General features: G+C 40.3%; 1 protein-coding gene across 6 annotated transcripts in view; it reads right to left on the minus strand.

The window, feature by feature from the left end:
• Window positions 1-1380: 1380 nt before the first annotated feature.
• The window catches only part of LOC117204583, a 305110-nt gene continuing 279701 nt past the window's right edge, over window positions 1381-26789 (minus strand). For 3 of the 6 annotated variants that reach the window (XM_033442131.1, XM_033442132.1, XM_033442128.1), the window contains exons 14-23: window positions 7147-7594; window positions 6526-6778; window positions 6114-6189; window positions 5852-6025; window positions 5365-5736; window positions 5052-5195; window positions 4752-4965; window positions 4556-4672; window positions 4235-4441; window positions 1381-4147 (exon numbers count right to left, since the gene is read on the minus strand). In XM_033442131.1, the coding sequence (XP_033298022.1) occupies window positions 3921-4147; window positions 4235-4441; window positions 4556-4672; window positions 4752-4965; window positions 5052-5195; window positions 5365-5736; window positions 5852-6025; window positions 6114-6189; window positions 6526-6778; window positions 7147-7594 (2232 nt within the window). In that variant the 3' untranslated portion in view covers window positions 1381-3920. The remainder of the gene's footprint in view (window positions 4148-4234; window positions 4442-4555; window positions 4673-4751; window positions 4966-5051; window positions 5196-5364; window positions 5737-5851; window positions 6026-6113; window positions 6190-6525; window positions 6779-7146; window positions 7595-26789) is intronic. The other 3 variants (XM_033442133.1, XM_033442130.1, XM_033442129.1) reach the window with 2 other exon arrangements.

Genomic DNA, 26789 nt, shown 5'->3' on the forward strand with positions numbered 1-26789 from the left:
CTTTATGTGATATATTGATTTCCCTTCAAAAAGGTAAAAATGCATCAACTTATCTATACTGCGCATGTTGTATGTACTGCATACACTGTACATATAAATTTAGTTTGAACATATTTCAAAGAATTCCCTTAATCTTTGCAAAAGCGAAGGTAGTTTAGACTTTGTATCTGGTAGAGTACACTGGGTTGCATTATTTTATTTTCTCTCCTTGTTCATATGTTATTTTTCCTGTCTTCATGTCACCTCAATTTTACCAAATAGTTTCCGTTTACCTTCCTTGAAATCTTTTCTTTCGCGTCTAGTCATCTCTCATCTTCTCTTTTTGTCGTTCCTCGCCTTGTTCGAATCATTTCTCATTGGAATCTTCTTTTCTCCTAATTGTTGTTTACATTCCATTCTTCGAGTTTCGTAGATTCGAGTGACATTTTCCTTATCTTGCGCTTTCTCAGTCTTCTAATGGCTTCCTCCTTCTTGCGGACACGCCAATGGCAAGTTCAAAGACTTATTAAAGTGTAACAATTTTAAATAGAGGAGCAGCGTGGATCAGCTTGTTTTTTCCCTTCCTGTCCTCCCGCTGGTTCTCACAGTGAAAGTTACTTTCCTTTTAAAAGTTAACGCCATGTGCTCGAACACGGTCCTTTTTTTTATCAAATAACTGCCGTTGCTACTTGAGGCCATTCGTTGCCCGCGGTGCTTTTTTGCTCTCTTCCTCGATCAGCGAAATTTCCGCGGCATTAACGAACCACTGTCGTTTCTAAATAAATTACATTTAAAAAAAGTTATATTTATAAAATGGGTCACTTACCAGCTTCCATCCGTTTCCGCCGGATCAAATCAAAAATCACTTTGAGATGATTCAGATAAGTAAACGAGATTTTATTCCGACCTTCTTGTCAACTTTGATCCTTTATATTTTAGATAAACTGAGGTGCGGGACAAGCTAGAGTCTATCGGTGCCAGCAACTGTCATCGTCAGTAGGACTATAGCTATATGTATTGGGTTCATCGCTATCTTTATTCTTTATTGAATTGCGATAAAATAGAAGGAGCCCTTTGTTCTCCTATGTTCATCGTATCAAATCGCAAAGAGCGTAGGAAACACTCTTTTTCATTTGTTCCATGTCGGTATTTCAGAACCTAAGGCAGAAAGTCCCATTTAATGTCACGTCTACCTTCTTCTTAATGTGTGATATACATGTATATTCAGTTCAATCATTGACTACTATAAAATCACGTTCAAACTACCGCCGCGTGTTATGTTTAAATTTCATACGCCGATTTTTGGAGTATACGTAATGTAAAGTAAGTAACCGTTCTTCAAATACAACACTAATTTAAAAACAAGGTATAGGACAACGAGATAAAAATGAAAGGTTTAACTTCGCTACAAAAGGCACCCAATACGGTATATTTAGCAAGTAATAAAATACATCGGTGTTAGACACAGTACAATACTGAAATAATCATGTTATTAATGTAAATATATAATATATACATTTCGTTATAATGATGCGGATACTTAAATCTATAGACTAAAATGATCTACTTAAAAAAATATTAATAAATATCTACGAGCGTGTACAATTAAGTGACTATCGGTATCTTAAGGTACCGTGTTATCCCTTATTATCTCGTCGTTTAATTCGACATCCCAAATTCAAAAGCAATACCAAACAAAGAATCGCGGAGAAAATAGAAAATTATTTACTTTTTGTCTCGCTTAGTGTCACTTTCGAAGAGCGGGATGCTCAGCCGGATGCACCGATTTTATATGGCATGCTCTCGATTTTCTTCCTCGATACATCGAACATTCGATAAATTTCGATTCTCGAAAATGATTCACGGTGTGTATGGTATAATACAACTAAAAGTACGACTCGCAAATAATAGTAAACGATACGTGGGAGTGCATCAGACTGTGCCGGGACATAAATTTTTCTCATACCGAACTATCGTCTACAACTACATTTTCTAAATACCTTAATTCTTTTTCGATCGATCCCAAATTACAAACTAAACGAAGTTTTGGTCACTGTCCATAAGGTATCATTCAAAATACCTTGGCAGACCTTGGCATTAACAATGGCTTGATCAACTGACTCGCTTGAAAGCAGCGTAACAATACAGAATTATATAACGGGATAATTGCTGATTGCTACATGCGCCAACGTGATTTTCCTTTCTTCGGTCGCTAGCTCAATGAGCACGTGACTATGTTGGTCGGAACCTGTACAGGTGATTGTGTGCTCTTGATTGAAGTTTTTAGATGGAATATGACGCAAAGCTCTTTATCGCATATACTATTTAATTACAGCACAACGAGATTGTATATTACGGCGATGTACGAATTCCATTTTGTGCTACAAGCATCAGTCAACGAACCATAATCGAACCTGCACAGTTACAAACGTCAAGCTTCTCGAGCAAAAAGAAATTGGCATGAGAAATGCGCGTTATGTATGAAGGGTCTTCAGTTAAGCTCAATCTAAGCTTCCCTAAGACGTCCACATAGTGAAACGAGAGAAAAACATCGCTCAAACGTAAGTTACTTCTTTTGCTTTGTAAATAAAAAAAAGAGAAAAATAGAGAAAAAGAAAGAAAGAAAAAGAAAAAAGTGAGGGTAAAATTTGGCTTTCGTGTACAGGCCAGAGTTAGATTTACATCTACAGGTGATAAAAGGTTTTACAAATGACTGACATAAAAAGAATATAATATTATATATATTTAATATATAATCTGGAAATAATATTTAGACTATCGGTTATATTACTTGCGGCTATGTCGTATAAACCTTTAATATTACATTATATTACAAAATGGTATGTATGTGTGCGCATTGTTTTGACATTCCTGAAGGGATGCGTTCATTTATGGTCGGAAGCGCATTCGACAAGGAAACGAACAATGATCTTGGCAACTAATGGAATACCTGAAGAGAAGACGAAACGAGAACTAGTCTTCAGGTGTTTCATTAAAAAAAAAAAAAGAAAAAAAGGAAAGGAAAAAATAATCTGCGTATTCTCGAACTGTGACGTTATTTAACGATAACGTCCTCATTTCGTAATAAGCGCGAACACAATGTGGACATGGAATATCGATATTTATTCACTACGCATATAAATAAAGTATAAAAGTACCATAAACGAATGGTCGGTAAATCCAAGATAATATTCTCAGTCGCTGATTGATCAGGAATGCCAATGTTAATGAGAGTTAATGGCAACCGGTGTATGCTGTTTACAACACTGCAGCACATCGTGAAGCATGCAGCCATACACATATAGATTCTGTCGGAACACATCTGTATCTATGATCGTTCTCTTGAGCACGTTGGTGGATTCGAGGAGATAGTATAAGAAAATACACGTCGCCGTTACTTCTGAAAAATCAATGGTTTATAAAATTCAGACGTGACAACTATATATGCGATCGCCTAGATCAATGAAATTCGAAGCGTATCAAAAGATAAATTCACTTGAAAGTTGAGCTCTCTGGGACACAAGGTATATTGTGGGTGTTTAGGGTGTGTCTGTGTATGTGTATGTGTGCCTCTTTGCGAACTCTGTCACATAAAACAGGATTCACATTAAACGTTTTGCAACAGACGCTCGTGACGGAACTCACGTGATAAGCGTAATGCAGCGATCTATTGGACTGTGTTTACGGCGTTGTTACATGCCATCTTATAGCTCGTGGTCATTCATCGAACTACGATTGCCCAAGAAAAATATGCGCTCTAGTACTCTCTACCCAGTTACACGCACGTGGTCGTCGCCACTTTCCAATGAAAAATTTTATGCAATTCGAGTGAGTCACACTGCATTCACTATAAGACAACTTGCAAGTGAATCGACAACACGTATGTATATAATATATACTCTTTTATATCAGAGCCGTGCCGCCCTTTTCAGGGGTGACACTTATAAATTAATGGACATGTCTTGGTCGTAAGGGGTGAGATTCGTATCGGACGAAGAAGCCGAGGTAACTGTTGCTGTCGCGGTTGCGCTGGTCGGTGATTGAAGAGGCGTCGACGTCGTTGGTAAATGGGACGTGGGACTTTCTAGAGTCGAGTTCCAGTGACTTCTCTCAGTTCCATCGCCACCATCATCCGAAACGATTGAAATATCGGCTATTATGCCGCTTTCTGCAATCCACACAATGGTAGTATAGACAGGAATCTTATAGAAACTAATACACCATAATATATATGGAAAGAATGTTATACACGTACCAACACTGCACTGACTGTTGAGCGTAGTACTACGATGATGAGGTCGAGGACTTGTATCCAAACCGAGATTCAACGTCGTCGGGGGGCCGCTACTTCCGCCGCTACTCGATGACGAACTTACGGAAATTACACTGTGCGGCCTCCTGCTGCAGCGTCCCGAGTCCTCTGACATTGATACCGCTATCGAGTTTCTAAATCTAGGTGCTGCTTAATAGCAAGCAATTAAATTAATAGCTATACAGATCTTTCTTCGTAGGTGATTTAATATTATTTAAAGTCATGAAAGATTATTCCATTCAAAATAATCGATCGTATACCTACTTTTCGAGAGTTGAGCTACACTGATAGAACGATCATTGATCTGATCCGCGCTAGGCCTAATGTCCAAACAAGGTTTATTTCCGATGCCCATGCTCGACATCTCTGCCAGGCGCACTTCTGTCATCACAAAAGGCGTTCTCGTTAAGTCGGCCCGCAAACACGGTTGCAGGAAGCTATATTTCAAAACGTAGCGTACCTCTGTTTCGCAGCGCCTGTTTCCATAAAAGGTTGCTCAGTTCCTCCGTCCAGGCTTTCTTAATGTCCTCGCTTGCACACTGCAACGTGTACGTGTCGCCTGGTTTCCTCTTGCGGAACCAAATCTCGAACTTCGTAGGTGAGTCCGCGATCACGGCGGTCAACCCGATGTCCGTCGTTTTGATACTGTGCTTATAGATGTAAATATCGAGGTTCTGTAAAAGCAAGCAACCCATCATTTATATATCGCACAACGAGCAGATCGGTAAACTACATGAAGTAAATTAAGCAGCTGTCTCACCTTTCTGTCGGGGAATCTTCTCGCTTTGCTGAAGAGAATAAGGTCTTCGAACAGGAAAACTTGTCGCAAGCATTTCTTGCCTTTACCCTGCCACACCAAGAACTCGTTTTGACGAAGTAGTCTGCCCTGCTCTTTCACGTTCACCTACAATTTACGTAAATTTTACCGTCTATAGAATCCTGTTACTACGACAAAGAACGACTCTCCATTGCCATTATTGACACGATTGTTTCTTCTACTATTTATTACATTATTATTTAGTTACAATATCATGTCTCTAGAACAGTATTGTATATTAAATACGTGGACATACATCGCAATCTCGAAGGGAATCCATCGCCAGCAGGTCGTTTCCGTGACGTAGTTGGAATCGTACCATCTGCTCAGCCGCCCTCAAGTCCGCCTCCCCTTCGACCATCGGCTTCATACCGTCGTCCTTCTCATCCTTCTCGTCTTTACCGGACATTTGTTCCGAGAGATCGGTGCCCGCTTTGACCAGCTGCTGTAGCAGTAGCGCGTACTTTCCCATTCGTTGAACCGGCTTCAATAGGTAACTAGCAAGGTCCATCTTGTCACCGAGCTCGAGTTGCTTCTGCTTGAAGAACGCGGTGCCGTACTCGGCCATCAGGGAGTCGGAATTTGGTTTGTTCTTGTTGTACAGTGCATAAAGGTAGAATTTTTTCTCCTGCAATGTGAATGTAACGCAAAAGCGATGATCAGTAAAGTGAAACATTCAACACAAAGAAGATAAATTTAAGAGAAGATCTAGGAAAGAATTTGAAAGAAAGAAAAAGACTCACGTGTCTGAGGAAGCATTGTCCCACGTTCATTGGCGACTGTTCGCACTGTTCCAGTTCCCGTAGGAAATGCTGACTATGAAACTCGTATATCTTCTCGACGTTACCGAAGATCACGTTGCGTTGTCCCCTGAGCGCCTGAGGAATGTCCTCCCTCACCAGCTCCGGAATATAATTCTTTTAAAAACAATGATAAACGTTAATCACGATATCAGCAAAATGCGATGCGACGCGTATGTTAAGCGATACGAAGCAAAACAGTTACCTCTATTATATACTCGAGAGACTTTACGTAGTCCCGCTCGGTCTGTATCATTTCCCTCATTATGAGCAGTATTGTCCTGCAAGGTGAAATTCCTCGTTAACCACGTTGCCGCGCATGTAACAATTCCGCATAATCGCACGATAGAATTATTATAGATAAGTACTGTTAACAAGGCTGAGCCGAGGAACACGGAAAAAGAATCGAAAACGTAACGAGAAATCCGCTATCTCTCACGCGGGGTTTGAACACATTGAGGAACTTTTATATTCCTAGTGAAAAGCTTTTAACGAGAATGTTAATCAGGTTAGCGATAATAACAATGCCAGTTGCACAGCACTTGCATATACATTCAGACTACTAGAATAGTAAAAAGAATATTACTTTGAAATAAAACAGAATTTTTATTACGTACTTTTTGGCCTTCATTCCAGGAGCAATGCTGGCAGCTCTGTGAAGGTGTGAGTTCACCGGTGGCTTGACCAGCCTTCGTGGAGCAGGGCTTCGGGGTGGCGTTCGCGGAGGAGAGCAATCGAGCAGCTGTTCGGCGCTCTCTCGAAGCTCCGCGATGTTGTCCAGTACCGGTCGACCGCCGCTTCCTGCCGATCCTACACTCTCCATGGGACAAGCGTACGATGCGCTGCTGTCGCTGTCATCCCACGAAGTTCCTGGAACAGTCGTAGCACATTGCAGTGGAGACACTTCCAAGGAACGATCGGGGTAAGTGAATGAATCTTGGAATATTTTCAGCTTGTACTCTTTTTGCTTTATCTCGGTATAGTTTTCATATCGTGTTTCGAACGTTAAACGCGGACAAGGTTATACAACTTATAAATGGACGTTCACACGCACTTAATTTTTATCAATTTTAAGTCTAAAACACAAATACCGTGAATGATGGATCGTTCTATATTATCTAAATAAAAATATCCTTTTGTGTTTAACAAGAATAATATTTTATGTGTTCTAACGCATATAATACCAAACATTATGAGCATAAAGTAAATAGATAGTAAAGAGCAAGAGATCTACGTACTCTTCGTCAAACTGTCCTCCCAGGAGGTAGCAGACTCCGAGGCGGCGAAGGATCTCCTCCTGGCTGGACTGCCAGGTGCGGAAGTCGTCCTCGCCATTTCCAGCGCTTCCGCGCACTTGTTCCTGGCGATGCGGCATTGTTCCAAGAGGATCTCGTTACCGAGCTTCTCGGCGAGCGCCATCATTTCCGTGAAATGCTCGGGAGGCAGGGGTGGTCTGGCCATCAGAAACTGCTGGGCCCCCCGTTCGCCAGCGAGACGAGCCTCCTGGGCCCACTCGTACGCCCGATCCTGAAGCAGGCAACATCTCGATGTGTCTTCGAGGTATTCGCGCCTGTCCTCCAGACGGGAACCGAATCCTCGAAGGTGATGCTTCAAGGATCTCGCGAGTTCGCGAAGTCCACTCGCACTCGCCGCCTCGGCAAGGTCGCTTCCTTTGTCAAGATGTCTCTGTAACAGAAAATGGTAATTCGGTGATACTTTATCGTTATTCTAATCGTCAGTTATGATCGAGATATTAATTCATTAAATACACCATTGTTTACTGCAAAAGAATTTATGAGTGTCAAAATTATACGTGGATTATACTAAATAATTCAGTTACTCCATTCACAGTATATATATACACATTGAATCAACATATGACTATGAGAAGATTCATTACTATAAAACAAAGAGATAAAGCAAACGACCATGTGATTCCACGCTATTTCTAGATTTATTGTTTCTCCTCGAATGCGATTCCCCTAGAACTGTGTTTGTTCAGATTTGCCATGAATACGATATTGTGTGTAAACACACGAAACTATTTCATCGGTCTGACCGTAACAAAAGAGAACAATAAAGACCCTGCTTCTTCGGTGGAAACGATATCCTGTTCTGAGCGAATCGAACTGGAACTCCCGCGGTGCAGTAGGGAACCGTGCCTAATGGCGGGACCATAAATCGACATATGGGGAAAGGAACGCAGCGATGAGCAAGGGAGCTCGTGCTCTTCGCTACAGGACATTGTCTATTTGTGCATGGAGCGAATGGGAGACTGTTTACACAAAACCTACTCCATTTATAATCTATAGCCTACGGAGTGTCCACCTATGATGAACTATTCTTTCACAAGGAATATAAATTATATTCCAAGCAAATATTTATATGGATAACAGTAATTTAGAACTTGAAAAACTTACAGAAAAATTTATAGGTTCTCACGTTTCAGAAATTTACAATGACTTTCATTGTTCGAATGATGAAACGTTTTACATGATATCTATCATACTTTGATTTTGACGTAATATAATGATATCCAACGAGACTCGACAAAAAACTCGATTTCAGCGATCGATTTTCAATACGTCGCGCTGGAATAACTACCATTATCCCTTACGCGAGTGAAGCGTGAAATCCCGTTGGACATGGATTGGTAACATCCTGGAACAAGAACAATTTCGGTAGAGTGGCCATGTCGAAAATGCATCACGTTTCACAGTACACGGGTCGAATCATATGTCAAAACTATGAACAAGATAGATGTCTCGTGCAACCGTTCGGTTCGCGATCTTGACGATCTAATATTCTTCTTCGAACGAATACAATCCATCAATTTCCTGATTTCCTAAACGAACGAATACTTTGTACTTGTTCGTGAGCATTGCGATTTGGATTAACGATCGAACTTCAATCATGAGTTTGCAGGGTTGATCAAGGTAATTTTTGAAAGTTTCCAAAAGTTGGGGAGATCGCTGGGGATACAAAATATTTAGAAAATTGAATTAGAGCGACGAATTGTTCCATTTCCTTTGGCAGAAGTACACTTGGATCAAAGTTTCTACGTTTCGCGCTTCACGGTCGACTGAAAGCATCACTGGTACAGGATCCCGAAGCTAGGGGAAGAAATATCTCGTCTCTGCTTTCTATATCTACCCTCTCCTCTTGGACACGTGGCAGGATCCCTTCTTAAGCCGTCGGAAATGGTTCTCTCTGCTCTTGGAACGAAGGATCGCGACACGTGCAACGGTGCACGTTAACGAAGCATATCGAGAATATCGTTGAAATTCGTCCGTAGCTAACGAGCATCGTTAACAAACGCCGCTCTAAAATTACTCATTTCAACCGTATCGATATCGCTGGTATGTTATTGAACATTCGATACAACAGAAGTACGTACAATTCGTTACGTATTCGCAAAAGTATTCAGTGATCGCATGTCAGATTAGTTGTAAAATTACAGTTGTTAAAAGATTTTGCAAAAATCTGCAAAAATTACAAATACGTGGCGAAATATTACGTTCACGGAATAATCGAAATTATGAGTCAATTACGTAAGATTAGAAGTTTCCGTAAGTGGATATTATGTATTTCGATCTGATGTAACGATTAAAAGTCTCATAATATAATACTTCAATACCGAGATTTATTCGAATTCTTCGCTGTTAGAAAAGAAGTATCATTAGTCTGTTAGCAGAATTTAGGTGATTATTATTTTATTTCATTTGATGGTTATTATTTATATAGGACAGTATGTTTTATCGAAGTATAATACTTAAGTTCAGTTATACCTGTTCGATGGTATGGTGGCACTACAGAAAGTTTCCGATACAAACTGCGATATCGTAATCAGTACGGCGTCGACCTTTCGCACGACACGTCGATCGTTTGTAAATTCCTGCTTTCTACTCGGAAAATGTATTCGCTGATTTTCTCAGGTACTGTGTCTCTTTCTATCATTTCTTTTATTTATTCATCTTTGTATATTTTTGTATATTTACATTTGTCATATATACGTAAATATCCGCAATGTAATTACAATATATGAAATGATTCATATATAATTATTAGAATAATTGATCTGTAACAACGAATAAATTATAAAACAGTTTATCTTACACAAATTGCAACTTCGATATCTGGACACAAGGCAACCATTAATCAAAATTAATACACCAATACCACTGTACTAACTGTAATTGAAGTTTCAATTAGGATATTGAACTTCTCGTATACCGCTCGACCGATTATGAATGGCTGGCACGGTGCGTAAAATATTACCAAGGGAGACTGACAACGTTTCACCGTCGCGTTTAATCAACAAAATCATCCGAATGCGGGGCGTGTTCCCTCGTGGGCCAGTCTACGATCTTGCCAAACGGAAATCTCGAAATTCAGGTTGATTACTGATTTGGATTCGGGTAGAAATTTGCCCGCATCTTTACGAAACCGAGTGGCCCGCATTTAACAATACGAAAACGCACGAAATACATGCGCGATCAAGAATATTATCGTGTCCCCGATAGAGAAATCATTCTGCGTTAGTCTGGCGCAAGCAACGCCGCGAAAGTATGCGCGTACATACTTTATTTCGCTACATTTCCATATTTATAAGCGTCTGCACAGTTCGTTCGCGAATATTAACGTTTAATTAATTTTCTCAAGACACGATAACCCGCTGCTTGAATTCTCTCGATCACCGTAACGGAGAGTTTTCGCAACGGGCAACAGAACGAATCTATTAACACGATTTTTGAAATTTTATTCATTTTATTCAACATTTAAAAGAAATTTTTCCTAATATGGCAGTTGTTATTAAACGACGGGACTTTCGTGCGGTTTTTATGCAACTATAAGCAGCACAGTTTTAATTAAAGATTTTCACAGACTACGATTCGAAAATACGGCTACATCGATAATGTCATTTTATTACTTTCATTCACGATCTCATTATATTGATTCTACCGATATAAAAACAGGGACAGATAGTAGCTAGAAAGGATTGTATAGCATATCTTAAGACACAAAGTTTAATCAAGAGTTCCATTAGTTACCACCATCCCTATAATTACGCTCGAAGAAAGAAATCACCGTAGACGTAACACGGGCGCATAAGATTTCGCAATTGATACGCATTACCTTTCTCATTTCCCGGTTATGTCTACTGTTCCTCCCACCGTAACGGACATAATCGAATATTATCATTAACCGCGGTTCTTGCTCACCATGTATACCTCAGAATTCTCTCCATTAAACAAACATACCGGTTACATAAATAAACAGCAATAGTCCATCATCTGCACGCGTATTTGGAACGCCTCGATGTACGCTGCCCGCAATTACGATCCATCGATCGTCATCGGTGGATCGTGACGCGACAAATGTCTACGGTTGCTATTGCGTAACGAGACTCGATCGGTGGACGCAACAGGAAAATCTCGGTGAACACCGAGCAGGTCGCGGCTGGTTATTATGGCGGAATGTAGAAAGGCGCCTCTCGTCGTGCATAATTGCCGAAGCGTGAAAGCAGATTAGCTAAAAACGTGACCAGCCGCGTGCACAGAGACCACGGATTGGAACAGTGAACCGTGTGCGCCCATTAATTGGTACGTATCGACGATTAACACGATAAATCGTCAATTAACGCGGTCTACGCTCGCGGTTTACACGACGATCCTTCATGAGAGTATAAAGACGATGTCTGTGTAACAGGATTACACTTTCTAATGAGATTGCTGAGTATTTCTGCGAATTCGAATGTTAGTTTCGTGATGTGTAATGAGATTCGATTGGAAACGCATGGCTTTATAACGGCATCTACGTGAAATGTTCTGGTGTCTGACGTTTTACACAAGAAGAATACACCTTTTGTTTTCAATCGAGAAATTGCAAGTTATGATCGCCTATCTCGAGATCTAATATCGTTGTGTAATTATTGTATATCGTTTGAAGATAGCTCTTTAGATATTTGCTTTTGATTCTTCTTTATTTGCAATAGGATAAATCTTGAACTTTCAAACAATTTGAGTAGTTAATTCCTATTATTTAAGTCGAATACTTACTGGCACGTAGACAAGCATCATATTGAAATACGAAGTGTACATTTATGCAGAATCTATACAATCTAGTTTACCACATAGCTAATAAATGATATGTAACGATCCGATAGAACGTTAAGTGCAATAACCGAAACACCTAGTGGTTTCCGTAACTTCAGTATTACCGCATCGATGCATACATATATAAAAACAATACGATTGAGAAAACACTGATTAAAAAGTAGGTTATTTACATAACGTGGCGTAAGAGAAGGCTTTTACGGGTCGGATTTTTATAATCGAAACCATTTGCTTACGAACCATATCCTAACATACTTAATCAAAACTTTCAATATTAGTCTCAATTAATAACGAAATATATTTCTACTAAGAAAAGTTGCATTCCATGAGAGTTATGCATCGAGGAGTACACAAATCTCTTGTCGACTTTCGAGCGCTATCAAACCCTTCTAATCGTCGCGTCCTCGACATGGCCCGTTTATCATCGACGCGTGTCGGCGCGCTTCCGCGTCTATGGACTTTCTTGTACAGCCGGGCGAAGTTGTTCTACCGGTAGTCGCGTAGCTTTTCAGAATCTCGACGAACGAACCGGACATGTTGACCGCGTCGCGTCGAGAAGATGTGCGTCGTCTCAGGTCCGGTTGCGAACGGTTTTCCTAGCCGAACCGGCCCGTTGAATTACGAAAAACGAGCTTCCATGGCACACGATATACCAAAGGCGCTACTGCAACCGAGGTTGTTGACCATCGTGGAATTTCATGCAAGAAAGTGCCACTTACCGGTCCCGCGAAAGCCGCCTGCGATCGGAATTTCGAGTCGACAATGCAGCGGGGCGGGAACTCAGTCTGCCTGTATGCTTGGTTCGTTGACACCTCTCTTAGGTGTGACTGATTGTCAGGAGAATTAATTCAGAGGGTACATAATTTTGTGTGTTTGCTTCTTGGAGTGCGGCTGGTATTTTTAAGCGTTGTGTCAAATATGAGCTCTTCACCTTCTCGTCTTTTACGAAACAGATCGTGTTAGACTTATGACTGCCAGCCATAAATGTTAGGACACTTATTTGTTACAATTATTAAAAAACCGTATCAATTTTTATCCTATTTAGTCTTTTATGAAATATGTAATATGAATGAGTAGATCTATAGTAAAGTGACTAGAAAATAAAAGCAGAGAAGAGCATTTAATTTGTATTACATATCAGCAGATGTGCTAATCCGTAATTTAAAAATGGAATCGATCAATTTGGCTACGCAGAGACTCATATGCCTCACCAGTAGTTATAGGATTGATAATAAATATAGTTGTATCGTGACAGATTAATTATTCATCATATTTGAACGCGGTTTACTCATATTCTACGTGGTTTACCCTTTCCATTTACGAGGATTCAACATAAATATTTATTACTGTAAAGCGCGAAAACGAAGGTATGTCTTTCGGGGTGTGATTGGTATTCTTCGATCATTGGGTCAAATGTGAGCTTTTCAAATTTTTCTCCATCCTTGGAGATAATTGTATATGATTACGTCTTGGCAGCGATTGTGGAATAGTCGATGAATAGATGCGTATCGTGAAAACTCAATTATTCAGCACATTTGCCCAGACATCCCAGGAGGTTTACTCTTTCGTTTTACGAGTGATTCGCCGTGAATGTTTATGAGTGCGAACAAGCGTGAAAGCGTAGATTTCTGGTCAAGGTATCCACCAAGTCTAGGAACTCACTATTTGCACCTGCAGCGAGAAAGTACTAGCGGAATTTTCTTCAGAACTTGCTCGGTTACGTTCGAATCGATCGGAAGTGAAACGTCTAGCGTGGCCAAACAGCAATTTATTCGTTGCTTCAATGACAGACATTTCCTTCTGGCATTGAAACGATCTTCTGACACCAATCATCGAATTTTTGACGATTCCTAGAGCATGTGACTCGATGAAATTCTACATTTTTCTTCTTATTACTCTCCTTGAAGACCTATCAAAGTATAGATTTACGATAGAAATTTCTAGAGATCAGATAATATAATAATACCGACTATCAAAGTGATGATTAAATCGTTGCGAACCTCTTATATCTTTCTCAAATACTGATAGATCGGCTACGAGTAGATAAACTCGCTATCAATACATCTATACAACTTGTATCGCAATAAAGAAACAACGATCTCTGGAGTCACTTATAATCTCAGAGACGTCAAAGATTCTCTAATTCACCTCGAAATAGACAACACTCGGTAGTCCATCATTGGACTTCCCTGCAAATGGAAAAACGAAAGCGATCGCGACATTCGCCATGGTGTATTGTTTCTATCGTCTCCGCGGACAGCTGGAAGTTTCTCAGCTCGTGGCTGACAGAGCCTAACGACGCAGTCTTCCCGGTAACAAATCACCTGCCGCGATAACTTTCTCCTATCGCGATTCTATGACACGTTCCCGAAACGTGGAGCTGAAAATTCCACGTGATGCCACTGTGCACACGCCAAGTACCGTCATTGCTCTAAGATTTACGAACCTGCAAGATGAAACGATCCACCACATATGCCATATTACTGTACTGTCGTATTTCAAATCATGTAAATACTCATTTATGTAACTACTTGTTTGAGCGATCGCTGTCAAGTTTAATTAGGAGGTTCTCAATTTCTCAATTCTAGTTTTACGTATTTATCAATTTTTAAACCACGTTGGGAAGCTGTCATCAATTACTGCTTTTTTTTTTGCTTATACGTAAACTGCAAACGGTTATACAAATTTTCGGCTTTTGTGCATTTTCATAACATCAATAAGGAAACAAAATTCTGGTTATGAATGAAATGATAGGAACAGGGTGTCTTTATTCTCCTCCTTTTTGTTATTAATTTCGAATGTACTATGTAGTATATTGAATTATATTGAATGTTACTAATTGTAAGCGCTAAGATAGACTAATAATTATCCGGTTTCTAAAAATTCCTCGCATTCCATAAACAAATTAATAATCAACTAAATTTCAGAAAGTGTCAACACAGAATAAGTAAAAGTGACATGTAGAGAGTCACTTAATGATTGTGAAATTTCATGGCCTCCGGATATGAAGTCTTCTCGAGGTCGTAGGTCGAAGAAATTCCATCGATCCGGGGAATTTTTATGAGGCCGGTCGCGTTAGGGACGACGGTGATCGGCATCGTTGAAAGTAGTCGTTCCACCAGTTGGTTAGATCGAAGGATCCGAGGAAGGAATCGCGAAATCGTGCTGACGAGTTTTTGCAACTTGCGGCGCGTACGCGTGGAAAATTGCCGCGTTATTTGCCGACTGAATTATGTAGCTTTAGCGCAGACGGAAATTGTCGAAAGTGAGAGTACGTATTCCGCGTGCGTCGTTCATTTACTATGATTCGTTGATCGTTTCTTTGCCCTTGGGATATATGGAATCACAAAGAAGAATTCCGTGAGGATCGCCGAAGCGACTTCATTAAGATTCACATCGAACATAAATTTCCGCGTCGAGGCTGTGAAAGTGATGTGAAATTTCTACCGGTCGAGGTCAATGATGTTCCTTTCCACGAGTTATAGATTTCTTAAGCCGGCTCCATGGATAAGAAGTTTGTCGGATGGAACAAGAAGTTTCGTCGCTCGTTATCTCATTACTTTCTTGCCAATAACCGAAGAACCATCGGAGGCTGTTGTTATACTTAAATTTCTTTATTCGATTTCTTCGAATTACTCTATTCTCTTGAAACTTTGATTTTAAACACAAAAACTTCGAGAACTTGTTATCGCATTATTTTCTTCCCAATAATAAAGAAAAATCTGAAAATGTTTTCCTTCGTAATTCGACATCCTTTTCTCTCTGAAGGATTTTCCTATTTTCTAGTTTTAAACATTAAGCTTTTGTTTGGTCAAGAATTAGCATGTGCAAAGGGATCAAGGCGAATAAAATCTGAATCAAATGGCTCATCGGTGGGCTATGTACTAACAATTCGTCTCATCGAGTCATTTATTAGAACACAGGCGCGGCATCGTTGCGCGAACATAGATCGTTAAGAAGATTCTACGATCTGAATGACACTCAACCGTTTACGATCTAGATATATTCTATCCAAGAAAGCGTTGCGGTTTAGTTACTTGATATACTTCGCGGTATTTTGTATCAATTTGTCGATAATTTAGCTGGTTTACAACTGTAATACGAGTAATTCTCGTTTAAAATATCGTCCACGAACCGTTTCTTTGATACAATCACGCAACTTATCGAAAAAATGTCAACTATTTATCATTCTGTTCGCTTCTGTCATAATTTTTTCTAATAAATCCTAATAGAAATTAACAAGTTAGATTGCGCGCGTTGAACTTAAAAAGTCGTCAAGAAGAAGAGTTCGCGTAATTTACGATATTTTCAAGCGAGAAATACGAGAAGTCAAGCAGGGAACACTCTCGTGGTTGCACATTTGACTCTTGACTATTTCCCCACGCACTCAGTGTGCCCTTACACCTTTATTCTCCGTGCGTGACATGCCTCTACTCCATAGAAGACTTTGAAAACCGCAGCACGGTATACTGTCGTTGTGGTTCTGTGGTTCTTTCCATAGCTTCGGAGAAAAGAGCATGGAGCTCGCAAACAAACTCAAACTGAATTCATACGAACTATCGAACCCATTGGCATACTAATTTTTTCACACTCAGCTTTCCTGTATATACTATTTACTATCATTTATTACTATGAATAATCGCTAACGAAAACTTTCCAACAGTCCTTAAGGCTTAATATGAGTTCTTGAAGTAATAAGAGTCAAATTAATAAGAAATAGCCATAATATCTTAAACCATGTGATCGTCAATTTCTGAAAGGATCAGGTTACCTTTAGAAACTTGACATTACAGAAAATTATGAAAATTCCCCGTGATTACTACTAGCAGAGAATCACTAGCGATTTCTGATCACGCGGTAACGGATCCAGTCCGCATTTGTGAAACTTGCGAAGGTTTCGTAAGTCACGACACGTCGATCGCAACGGCGCTCCGGAAAAAGCACGAACGCTTTCGATCCGAAGATTTTCGATCCACTTTAGTCGGCCACGTCGAACGACCGAATACCTTTCCAACTTTCTACATGCAAGATTAAAGTCTAATCATTTCTCACCGACATTGTAAAGAACAGGTTTCTTTTCCATCCGCAAAAGCGAGCAAACTTCGTTACTGAGAAGCGCACGCAAAACAGAACGACGATGGATCAGCATACTAGCGCGTAATTTAACGACCCCATGCAATGTTTGTTATTCACGACAGAACGAACGCGACCACAAAGCGCATAGACCGTCACGCATAAATGGAACCCAGCATCTGTCGTTCCCACTGTCAACCGTTGCGCTGCTCTCAGCTATCGAACGGCCCGGAAAATGTATTCTTTCTTCGGTGTGAAAGTCTGCAGCTGCTTAGTTAATCCTGCACGCTCCGAGCGAGAACGATCGCGATCCGCCGACTTACCGTAGTCGGTCAACGTTCCTTGTCGATGTTACAAACTTCCTTTAATTGTACGGATTTACGGTACTCCGCCAACTTGTTCTACCCTTTTACGTTCGTTGCTCGAGATACGGTTTCATACCACAGGGATTTTTAGCTTTGAAACGATTATTTTTCACGGTTCTACTGGGGGAAAGCTATGTTCATGTAAAAGAGCGCATGAAAACTCTCTAATTGAGCAATTTCAATCTCTTAAAGTTTCTAGAGTTCTTAGTGTACTTTCTTTTTAAATTAAAGTATGCATAAACAAAGAAAAATTTCTTCCGTTGTATTCAGGAATATATGACTTTGCATAAATAATTATTGCGTAATAGAAAATGATATTTTTATAAAGAAATTATAGAGAATAATATTCCTATAAAGATTGAATTAGAACACTAATCTCAGCAACTTGAGCGCAAATTATGACAACGAGTGTCGCCTTTGACTCGCGTATCGGAACATATGGGCGAATTAAAGCCTTTTGTCACCTTAATCGACGTTCTCCCCTTTCGTTTAATTTCCACACGGCCAGCCATAGAAGCATCAAAGGCGCGCCACCGGTGCACCCCCATGAAAGGACCGGCCTACGAAAATCAGATTCGAGTGTGGGTCACTCGAATTTCACTGACGTTAATGGTCAGAGATTGTCGACGCACCTGGACCCCATCGAACGCGTGTATCTCAATCAGATCGGACGTACACCGTTTCATAGAATAATCACTCGAGTTTCAGTGCACCTTAGAGCTCAGGTAATAAAGGGTATCTCGCTGCTAATTAACAGGAACAATTGGTTACACGATGGAGAAACTTACGATTGTCTCGTGGGTCCCGATGCTATTGAGTTTGCTTTTCGTCGATTTCTTTCAATAGAAACCGCACCCCTTGAGACCGTTCTCTGTTATTTTGGTTCCTACAGGGTAAGAGAGAGATCTAAGAAATCGAACACGGAATTGGAGTTTGAACTTTGTGATTATCGCGTGGCGTTTTTCGATCGATTGTTTATTCATACACGCGTTACAGCGGTAGTTATTAGCGTTACTATTATAATAAGTTTCCATGGAGAAATTTCTAATTGTCTAGAGCATAGATGCTATTGTGTCTAATTCCAACTTTCTTCGACAGAATCATACTTTAATATCTTGAAAGTTATCCGCTAGATTTTCAGCGGTTTCCAAGAATTCACTCGTAAATATCAATCCTAAATAAGGTAATGTTAATCTCTTCTCGAAAGTATCCTCGAAATGACAAGACGTTTCAAAATATCACAATGTGCCAAGATTCTTCTCGCTAAATCGTTTCGTCACTCGTGCCAAATACACGATCGATCAATCAAAGAACAATTAGCTCTCCGCGGTGTCTCTCGCTGTAATTTCTCAATCGGCGATGCAATCGAGGTTCTAAAATTGCTAATGACAAGAATTCCGCATTTCCCTCTGGAAAAGGCGCGGGGACACGCGACTGACCGGCTCTCGATTGCGCAAATCGAAAGGAACGCAAACCGGTGAAGTTAATGCCCGCGCTTCGAGTCCCGGTAATTCGCAGTCTCCACTCGTAGCATAAATAAATCATACCCCTGTCTAGAACGAACCCTTTCAGAATGCTCGATGTATTAATTGCGCTTCTACTTGTGTAAATACAATCTCGTCGTCGTTTTCACGCCAAGTTCATTCATTTCCAATGAGCATCTACTAAAAGAGTTAGCGAAACGAACTGTGCAGGCCGTAGACATTTTGCTGCTCCAGTTTCGATCGCGCGTGACTTCGACAGCCGTTCCTCTCTAATACATTCACGTGTTATTTGGTAAAAAGGTTACCAGTCGCAGTACCTAGTTTTTTTTCTTGTTCACTTGATCAACGTGGCGATTTCTTGGCCGGAAATTAGAAGTGGAAAAGGAGAAGTTTGGAAACCGTTAAGGGAAGCTTTGCGCTAATTAATTTCTCAATACTTCCTGTTTTGATATAGCTGATATACTATGATCGAGAATTGATTAAATCTTATCGTAGAAATTAACCTGCATGCAACTATATAAAACAGGGAGTTCACGCAGGAAGTTTGAATTGATGAAATCACAACCCTTCAACTTCTCTTCAAAGTAATCGTATCCAAACACAATTTTCTTTTTTCTCTAATTCTAGCTTGTTTGTTAAGCAGTCACGCCCCCCGGTAATTCATAGGTTTCAGACACCAGCTTTCGAATGTCAGGGATCGCGATCCGCGAAAAGTCAAGCAACGTTCCCCAACATATCAAGACTACAATGCAATTAAATGTTGCAGCGTTTACGTAAGAGTGTAGCCACTCGGCGAAAAAGGCAGCTAGCTCGCTTCGGACGTTGAATAACGACTTGCCGTGAGAAAAATTCCGGATCGATTTTGCGAGTTAACTTCACCGTAGAAACAATTCCGCGTGTGTTTAGCAAAGGAACAAAAATGAAATGCTCGCGGCGACGTATCGTTATTCCGATCGCGTTATTTTTATTCGCGTATATTGTCGTGTAACTGTAATTCGTACGGTCCAGCAACGGTTGCCACTGTAACGGGCGAATAATCGCTCTGTACAGTGCACCAATTACATTAATTACCGTATCGAACGATTCATTAAAAGCACTTCACAAGCTATATGAGCCACACGCTCGCTCCGTTTCATTAATTTTGTTGCGCATTTCGACAACAACATCGCGCGGTAAAGCGCTCGAGGTATTCTTTCGACATCGTTAACAATTATTCTTGCAGTTTGAAATCATCTTTGTAATAAGAATTATCGCCGGGATTTAGCGAATCTTACAATTGTGCTTCGATTTTATTTCTTTTTGTGTTCCTTTCTAAATTCCTTGTGGTTTCATTTTTATGGTGAAAAATTTAGTATTAAATATCTCGTACATATTTAAAGCGTTACACGAAGAATATTCTGATTGTCTTATGCGTTACGGTTAATATAATTTGTATAGCGCGTAAAAGATGCTATAGAAATCAGATTAGCCACGTGCGCTAACGATTGCCGCAAAGCTAATTGAAAAGTGAAACTACCGAAATCACTGAATCAACGAGGAGTGCACGCATGCAGAAACGTACACGTGTATTTGCGGTGTTTTCATAAAATAGAGAAATAGTAGGGTACCGGACGATATTACGTGCCTCCTTCTTACGCTTCAATAACATCGCGTTAAATTACATTTCACGCTTTGTCGTTCTCTTATTTACTTCAACATAAATTCCCGGTGTTTTTTTAATTGAAAATCATGTCATCGTTGTTTAACGAGAGGCATGTTCATCACGGTCGATAGAGCATGCCACTATACATTCATTTTTCTCTCATTCTTTAATTATATTCCCTTTCTCGTCGTTTTTTCTTCCTATCGTTTCTGATTAAATTATTCCACGATGAAATATCTAGCGAAACTACACGTGGTACAGTATATCGTGAATATGTGATCGATGATAAATCGAACTCTCTAATCAGATTGACGATGATAATTCGACGCGGAAGAGCGATCCAATGCTAGATAAAAAAGTATCGATAATATCGTCACGGCTCGATTATTTCCTCTTCGATAATTCGACTCAATCGATGGTCACGAAATATTGAAACGTGCAAAATGCGATATTTCTATTTGTTCTGGTTCGAAACAGTGCCGTGTGTATTCACGCTATATCGTTTCTCTCGTCTTCGTCAGTTGCCCGTTTGCTCGGTATACCGTTTCGCGTTTGTGTGTAAACGACTACCACCGTGACGCACGGATTAACGTTGTTTTCACATGTGCAAATCCCTAGTATTTATTGGGTTCGCGGAAGCTCCCTTTTGCGTAGCTTGGAGATACGCACAAGGGAGTTTATAGCTGCTTATTTTCGCAGACGTTTGCATAAAGCGAAGTAGAATTCTCGAGAGGAGAGACAGAAAGGGGAGACATACATTATATAGACGTAGGATGTCTAAGATTTATATCTATTTAAAATTAAGACAAAGTAAACTAAGAATGAGTTAACCATTACTACTATTCAAGTATCCCTGTGTTTTCTTACTTCCTATTACCACCGCTTTACATGGAAAGTTAAGCTTTTACCCGATTTTCAAGCCCGAGGGCTGACATGCGATACCTGAATTATCTCTCGTAACCTGGAGGAATCATTACCGACTAGATTAACATGGAATCTGGAATACTCGAGAGACACGAAATTACCGTTTCCAATCTTACAAAATAAGCATCTTGCGTTAAATTAACCCTCCGTTCAACGACCTCTCATCTGCGATCATAGAAATGCATATAATTTCATCAAGTAAGTTCACTATACATATACGAACCATATATTCTCGTCAACTCTCACGGAACCCCAACCAAACACCCTAAATAAAGTCTCTTACACATTTCTAGCACCAAACAGCTATCAGAATAGCCAGAACGCATAGTGTATATAAATTCCTGTCGAAGAACACTACGAGCTGTCCTTAATACGTCGTCGACACTGATGACCGCGTTAAAAATTTATTTACAACAGCGTATACTAGCCATGGAAGCGTCGTTAGACTGCTAAGCTTGACCCAGCCCTCTAGACCAAGCCTTCCTTTGACTTCTCGGCTTTAACGGTATTCGAAAACGAGTCACGTGGCCTCCAGAAGGCCTTCGAGCTTCTCCCTGGCATACCGATGGCCACAGTTCGGGAGCGTTTACCCTGAAAAGCGTCTTGCCCGTTCTATCTAAAAATAATGGTCTACGCGCGGTGGAAACCACGTGATAGAGCGCACCGCTTTGTCTCGGGGACGTGTCTATGTGCAAGGTTAATGGCGCAGCGCACACGTTTCGCCGGATTTGCGCTTACGCGAATCGGGGGCTGCCCGAGAAATTAATCACGACGCGCGAGTCTCGGTGGAATACCGCGAACAGAGGAATAAAGTTCGCGTTGATTGGGACAGTGAAGAATTCTAAGATCTTTTTTACTTTCTTTCATAGGTTGAAACGGATATTATATATTTTTGGAGAGAATAAAGCATTATTGTTTAGAACGTGATGGAGTAAAGCGAGATCTAGTTTATTTAGTAAATAACTTTTCTTACGTGGGCAGAGATTAATCCAATATATTTTTGGAGGGAAGAAAGTATGATTATTCAAAGTGTCACGGGATAAAGAATAGAGGAACTTGAAGGGAATTGGAATTCAGTAGCTAACGTTTTGATAAAGTAGGTATGAAGTGGCTTGTCTCTGGACAACGTGGAATACAAGATTCCCGAGAGTATGTCGAGGCATAAAAATGCTCAGGTATTCCGTAGTTCTTTTTATTCCCCTTCGTACAGAAGAAAAAATGCTGGGAAATGCCGACCATTGAATTTCAATTTCCTACAAACTTCTCTAGTCTTTTACGACACGACAGCTCGTACAATTGTGTTTTCCTTTGCCAAGAAGTTGTTTGACTTCCTTCGAAAGGCTGTCACTCAACCGAGAAACATATCAAATTCAGTGTTAGGATTGGAGCATGGAACTCGTTGGAACACCACGTGGTACGACAATGATCATCAATAAGTCCAAAATGGTAGAAGCGAAGGAACGTTCTCCAAGAGAGTAGGAGTCAATTTAAGAGCGACAGGTAGGCGGAATAATGGCTGAAACCGTAGGTGATTGAATTCCAACGTCCCATAAAGTCTTTCGCCTTGCACCATAAAACAACCGTCCGGGATAATGCTCCCCAGAAATTCTGACTTTCTTCCAAGGTTCAGTTTCAAGTTAGCGAAACAATGCATAGGAATATCAGAACGATAAATATTGCCTACAGCAACAAATTCCTTTTTCATCCTTATCGAGTTACATTCAATCTCGTAACAAATAGAACAAGCAAATTATCAAAAAGCAATTAAAGTCGAAACAGTGAAATGCTACATAAAAATTTTACAAACGTAATATTATTAAGAAGGCGTGAATAAAATAGCTTACATGATGTTTTGTCAAAGTACAATAAATTAATCGGCGATTTAATCAATTCCGCGAAACCTTCAACCACGACTTGAAGACAGAAAAGAATCCGTAGTTACAACATTTGCCCGTAATAAATTAAACTTCAGTTCCTGAAATTTGCACCTCGTAGGAAGTCGTTCAATCCTGAAATCTTACGATCTTACCAAAGAGAGCTTGCGGTTCCCGGCTTCACGCCTCTCGCGCGAACATACGATACGATCTCCTGACCGCTGTCCCACATATCAAAAGCCCGCTGTTGGAGATCCTGGTCGACGTGGTTCGCGCACGACGCGATCGTGGGTCGATCGACTGTACTTGCTATCGCGACCACCGCGATAATCGACAGATAACAGGATCGCCCACATGTTGCGTGATCGTCCACAGGAATGTCGCGCGCCGCGGTTCCACTTCGTCGTTGCTTGATTTCTTCCGAGTTACGGGACGTTCGGTTCGATCGTTTCGACTCACGAGACACGATGATCTAACGCTCTCGTTCTTTATGGAAGTCTGAGACACGCCTACGAGTCACGTAAAAATGCATGACATCAGTGGAACGCCTCTGTGTGGACCACTGCCAGAAGGAAAGAATTTTTCGTCGACGCGTGTACTCTTGTCTCATCCCTCTTTCTACGCGCGGATGAAGAATCTCGTGTTTCTTTTGCGCCTCGCAGTGCACCTATATGGGTGATTCACGCAGTCAGAATTTTGCCACAGACACTAGGACGAACCGTCTGACAACGATTTTTCGCCAACAACACCAAGGAACTAGAGTTCTAATAAAGTTCGCTGACTCGTCGACCAATTGTTTCTCTGTTAGGACGAACACCAGCTGCGTTCGTCTTTGTTCTTTTTACGTTTCGTGGATTCCTGATTAATATTACGCACAGAGCGTTCTGTGCGTTCTGCTATATTTGATTGTGTTTGAAATTTTACTGTAATTCTTGTTTACCTCGTACGTTATGAAATACAATAACATTAGCATAATTGCATGCACGTGCAATGGGGCACACCTGTAACTCAACTGCTTCGCGTTTTAAGCAATCGAATTGCAACCGTAATTGTAATTTAGAATTTCCTGACTTATCGAGGTCCTGATTCATCCAGCAAGAGAAATGATCACTTCCTCTCAAGCATAGAAGATAATGGTGCAAAGCCCTAGCAGAATTCCAGAGAGATCACGCGCCTTTTACCACCGTCACCGCTAAAAATACATCGAATTAAGGAGAATTCGTCGCGGTGGTGTACCAAGAGGTCTTTTTGTCGGGTCCAAGACAGAGAGTCGCTCGTGTCCTGCGCATCTGTGAACAATTACGACTATCGTATGAATCCGTGAGAACACGTTCTATTTAACGCGCGAACCAGAGGGTTGATTCAGCTTTGCGTTGATATAAATCGTTTTCGGATCGACTCCTTTATGGTACTTTAAAAAATTATCATAACTTTCCCAGGGTGTTTTTTTTAAGTGCCTACTGAGCAAGGTTTAAAAAACATATCTTTTGTAAGATGATGTACCTTATGGATTGTGAAGTTAAAAATAATTTTTTAGACATATTTTATAAACATCAGGACGAAATTGGCTTAAATATTTTTAGGTTTCTTCCACAGAAAGGATTGAAATTCCGACGATACCACGACCTTTACTACTCTTGAATTCACCCATCAGCATATTCCACTTATTAAGAAACATCCTCCGCTGAATGCACAGTACACCATTTGTATTCTTAAAATGTCAATGGCTCCGCTGCATAGAAAACGTGGTTCTCATTTGATTACCTAAGCCAAGCGATAAAAGTGCAGCGACATAAGCCTCGCCTAAAAATTCCAAATATATACAATCTTGCCACTTCAGAATCAACTTGCATCCAGAAGTCTCCAGAATATTGTATCAAATTCAAATTTGTTTAATAAAAAATTCATATCTTCTGAAACTTCACGATTTAAGAACAACTTAAAGAAAAAAGACGAAGGTTGCATAAAGGAACGAGATTACTTTTAAAATTCCTCTGAAAATCTCAAAGTAAAATCTATACTCGATCTGAATAATCGAAGATATTTAGAAAACTCGATGAAAAGGTGACAGCTGGCACGCTGGAAAGCGAAAGGCCTGAGCTGGAGATCGCGCGGAAGGATAATCGCGGACCCTTGCTCGGATACTTGCACGACAGCCCATTGCACAATCTTACGGACCCGGCAAATTGAACATGAATTTTAATAAGCCATGAGCTCGCACTTGTTTTCCACGTCGGTTGCCCGCACGGGCTCGTTACACGACGCCTAATAATTACGAGTGCGTTCGACTTAATGCTAACGAGATTGCAAATGAAATCGGTAGGTACACCTTTCAGGCCGCGAGCGTCTCTTAACGCGATCTTAATTCTTCAGTACGTTCGTGTACGCTACACAGCGTTTATCCGTGAGAGATCGTCGATGCATCGACGATGAATACGTTACGGTTGCTTCTTGACGAAATTGGATGGTTCTCGCAACAAGCATATTATGATGGTAATGCGTTGTGAATTAGAGTTTATACTCTTGTGAAAGCTTTCTACGACGCTGTATACTATGAGTAGGTGGATGGAAGATTACTATGAAGATGGTTTTGGTCATAGAAAGATTAGGGACAGTCCCATACTGTTATCTTTACAGTTAGTTAAAATTTCCTATCTGACTTTTTCCCTATTTTAAGATGCGTTGAAATCTTTAGAATGTGCCTCATTATGGTGATAACCGAAATGTTTTATATAACAAATGGAATATGGATACGACAGCCATTCCATGATAAATATCCAAATACTTTGATGAGCCATTATAGGAAATAAAGAAAACAAATATCTAGAAGATAAAAAATATTATTCTACTAAGTATCATACTAGTCTACTAAATTTTGTAAATATTATATCTATGCATAACGATATATAACATCATATTAAATCATAGTATCATGCAAAATATGTATCTTATCGAGAAACATAACCTGGCTTTTTTAAACAGATTTCTACCTTTAGAATTATTTATGAGAGGTTTTCTGCGGAATCTAAACACGTGTTACGCGCATGACTACAAAGTACAGCTAATTTGATAAACAAATGTCGTTGGTCAATATTTTTGCAAACCCTACGTGAAAGTATTCACGCGCTAGAAATAAACTGCCCGAGGTAAATATTTTCCTTCGTACTTCATATATGCCGCACATTTCCCTCGTGGCGCCGGGTCGAGGAGTTCGTTAATCATAAGCCACAGCCGCTGGCGAATAGCATCGCAGCAAAGGTTCTCGAATAAATTAAACGCCATTTTTTTAGGTTTATATTGACGGGCTATAGATCTTTCACAAGCACAGGAACAAAAAAAAATATTCTAGGAGAAACTTTTATGCGATTTAATCAGTCCCACCTTCCTACCAATCCGGTTTTCT

The sequence above is a fragment of the Bombus bifarius genome, unplaced genomic scaffold, assembly GCF_011952205.1.
Source record: "Bombus bifarius isolate JDL3187 unplaced genomic scaffold, Bbif_JDL3187 scf7180000007978, whole genome shotgun sequence".
NCBI classification, from domain to species: domain Eukaryota; kingdom Metazoa; phylum Arthropoda; class Insecta; order Hymenoptera; family Apidae; genus Bombus; species Bombus bifarius.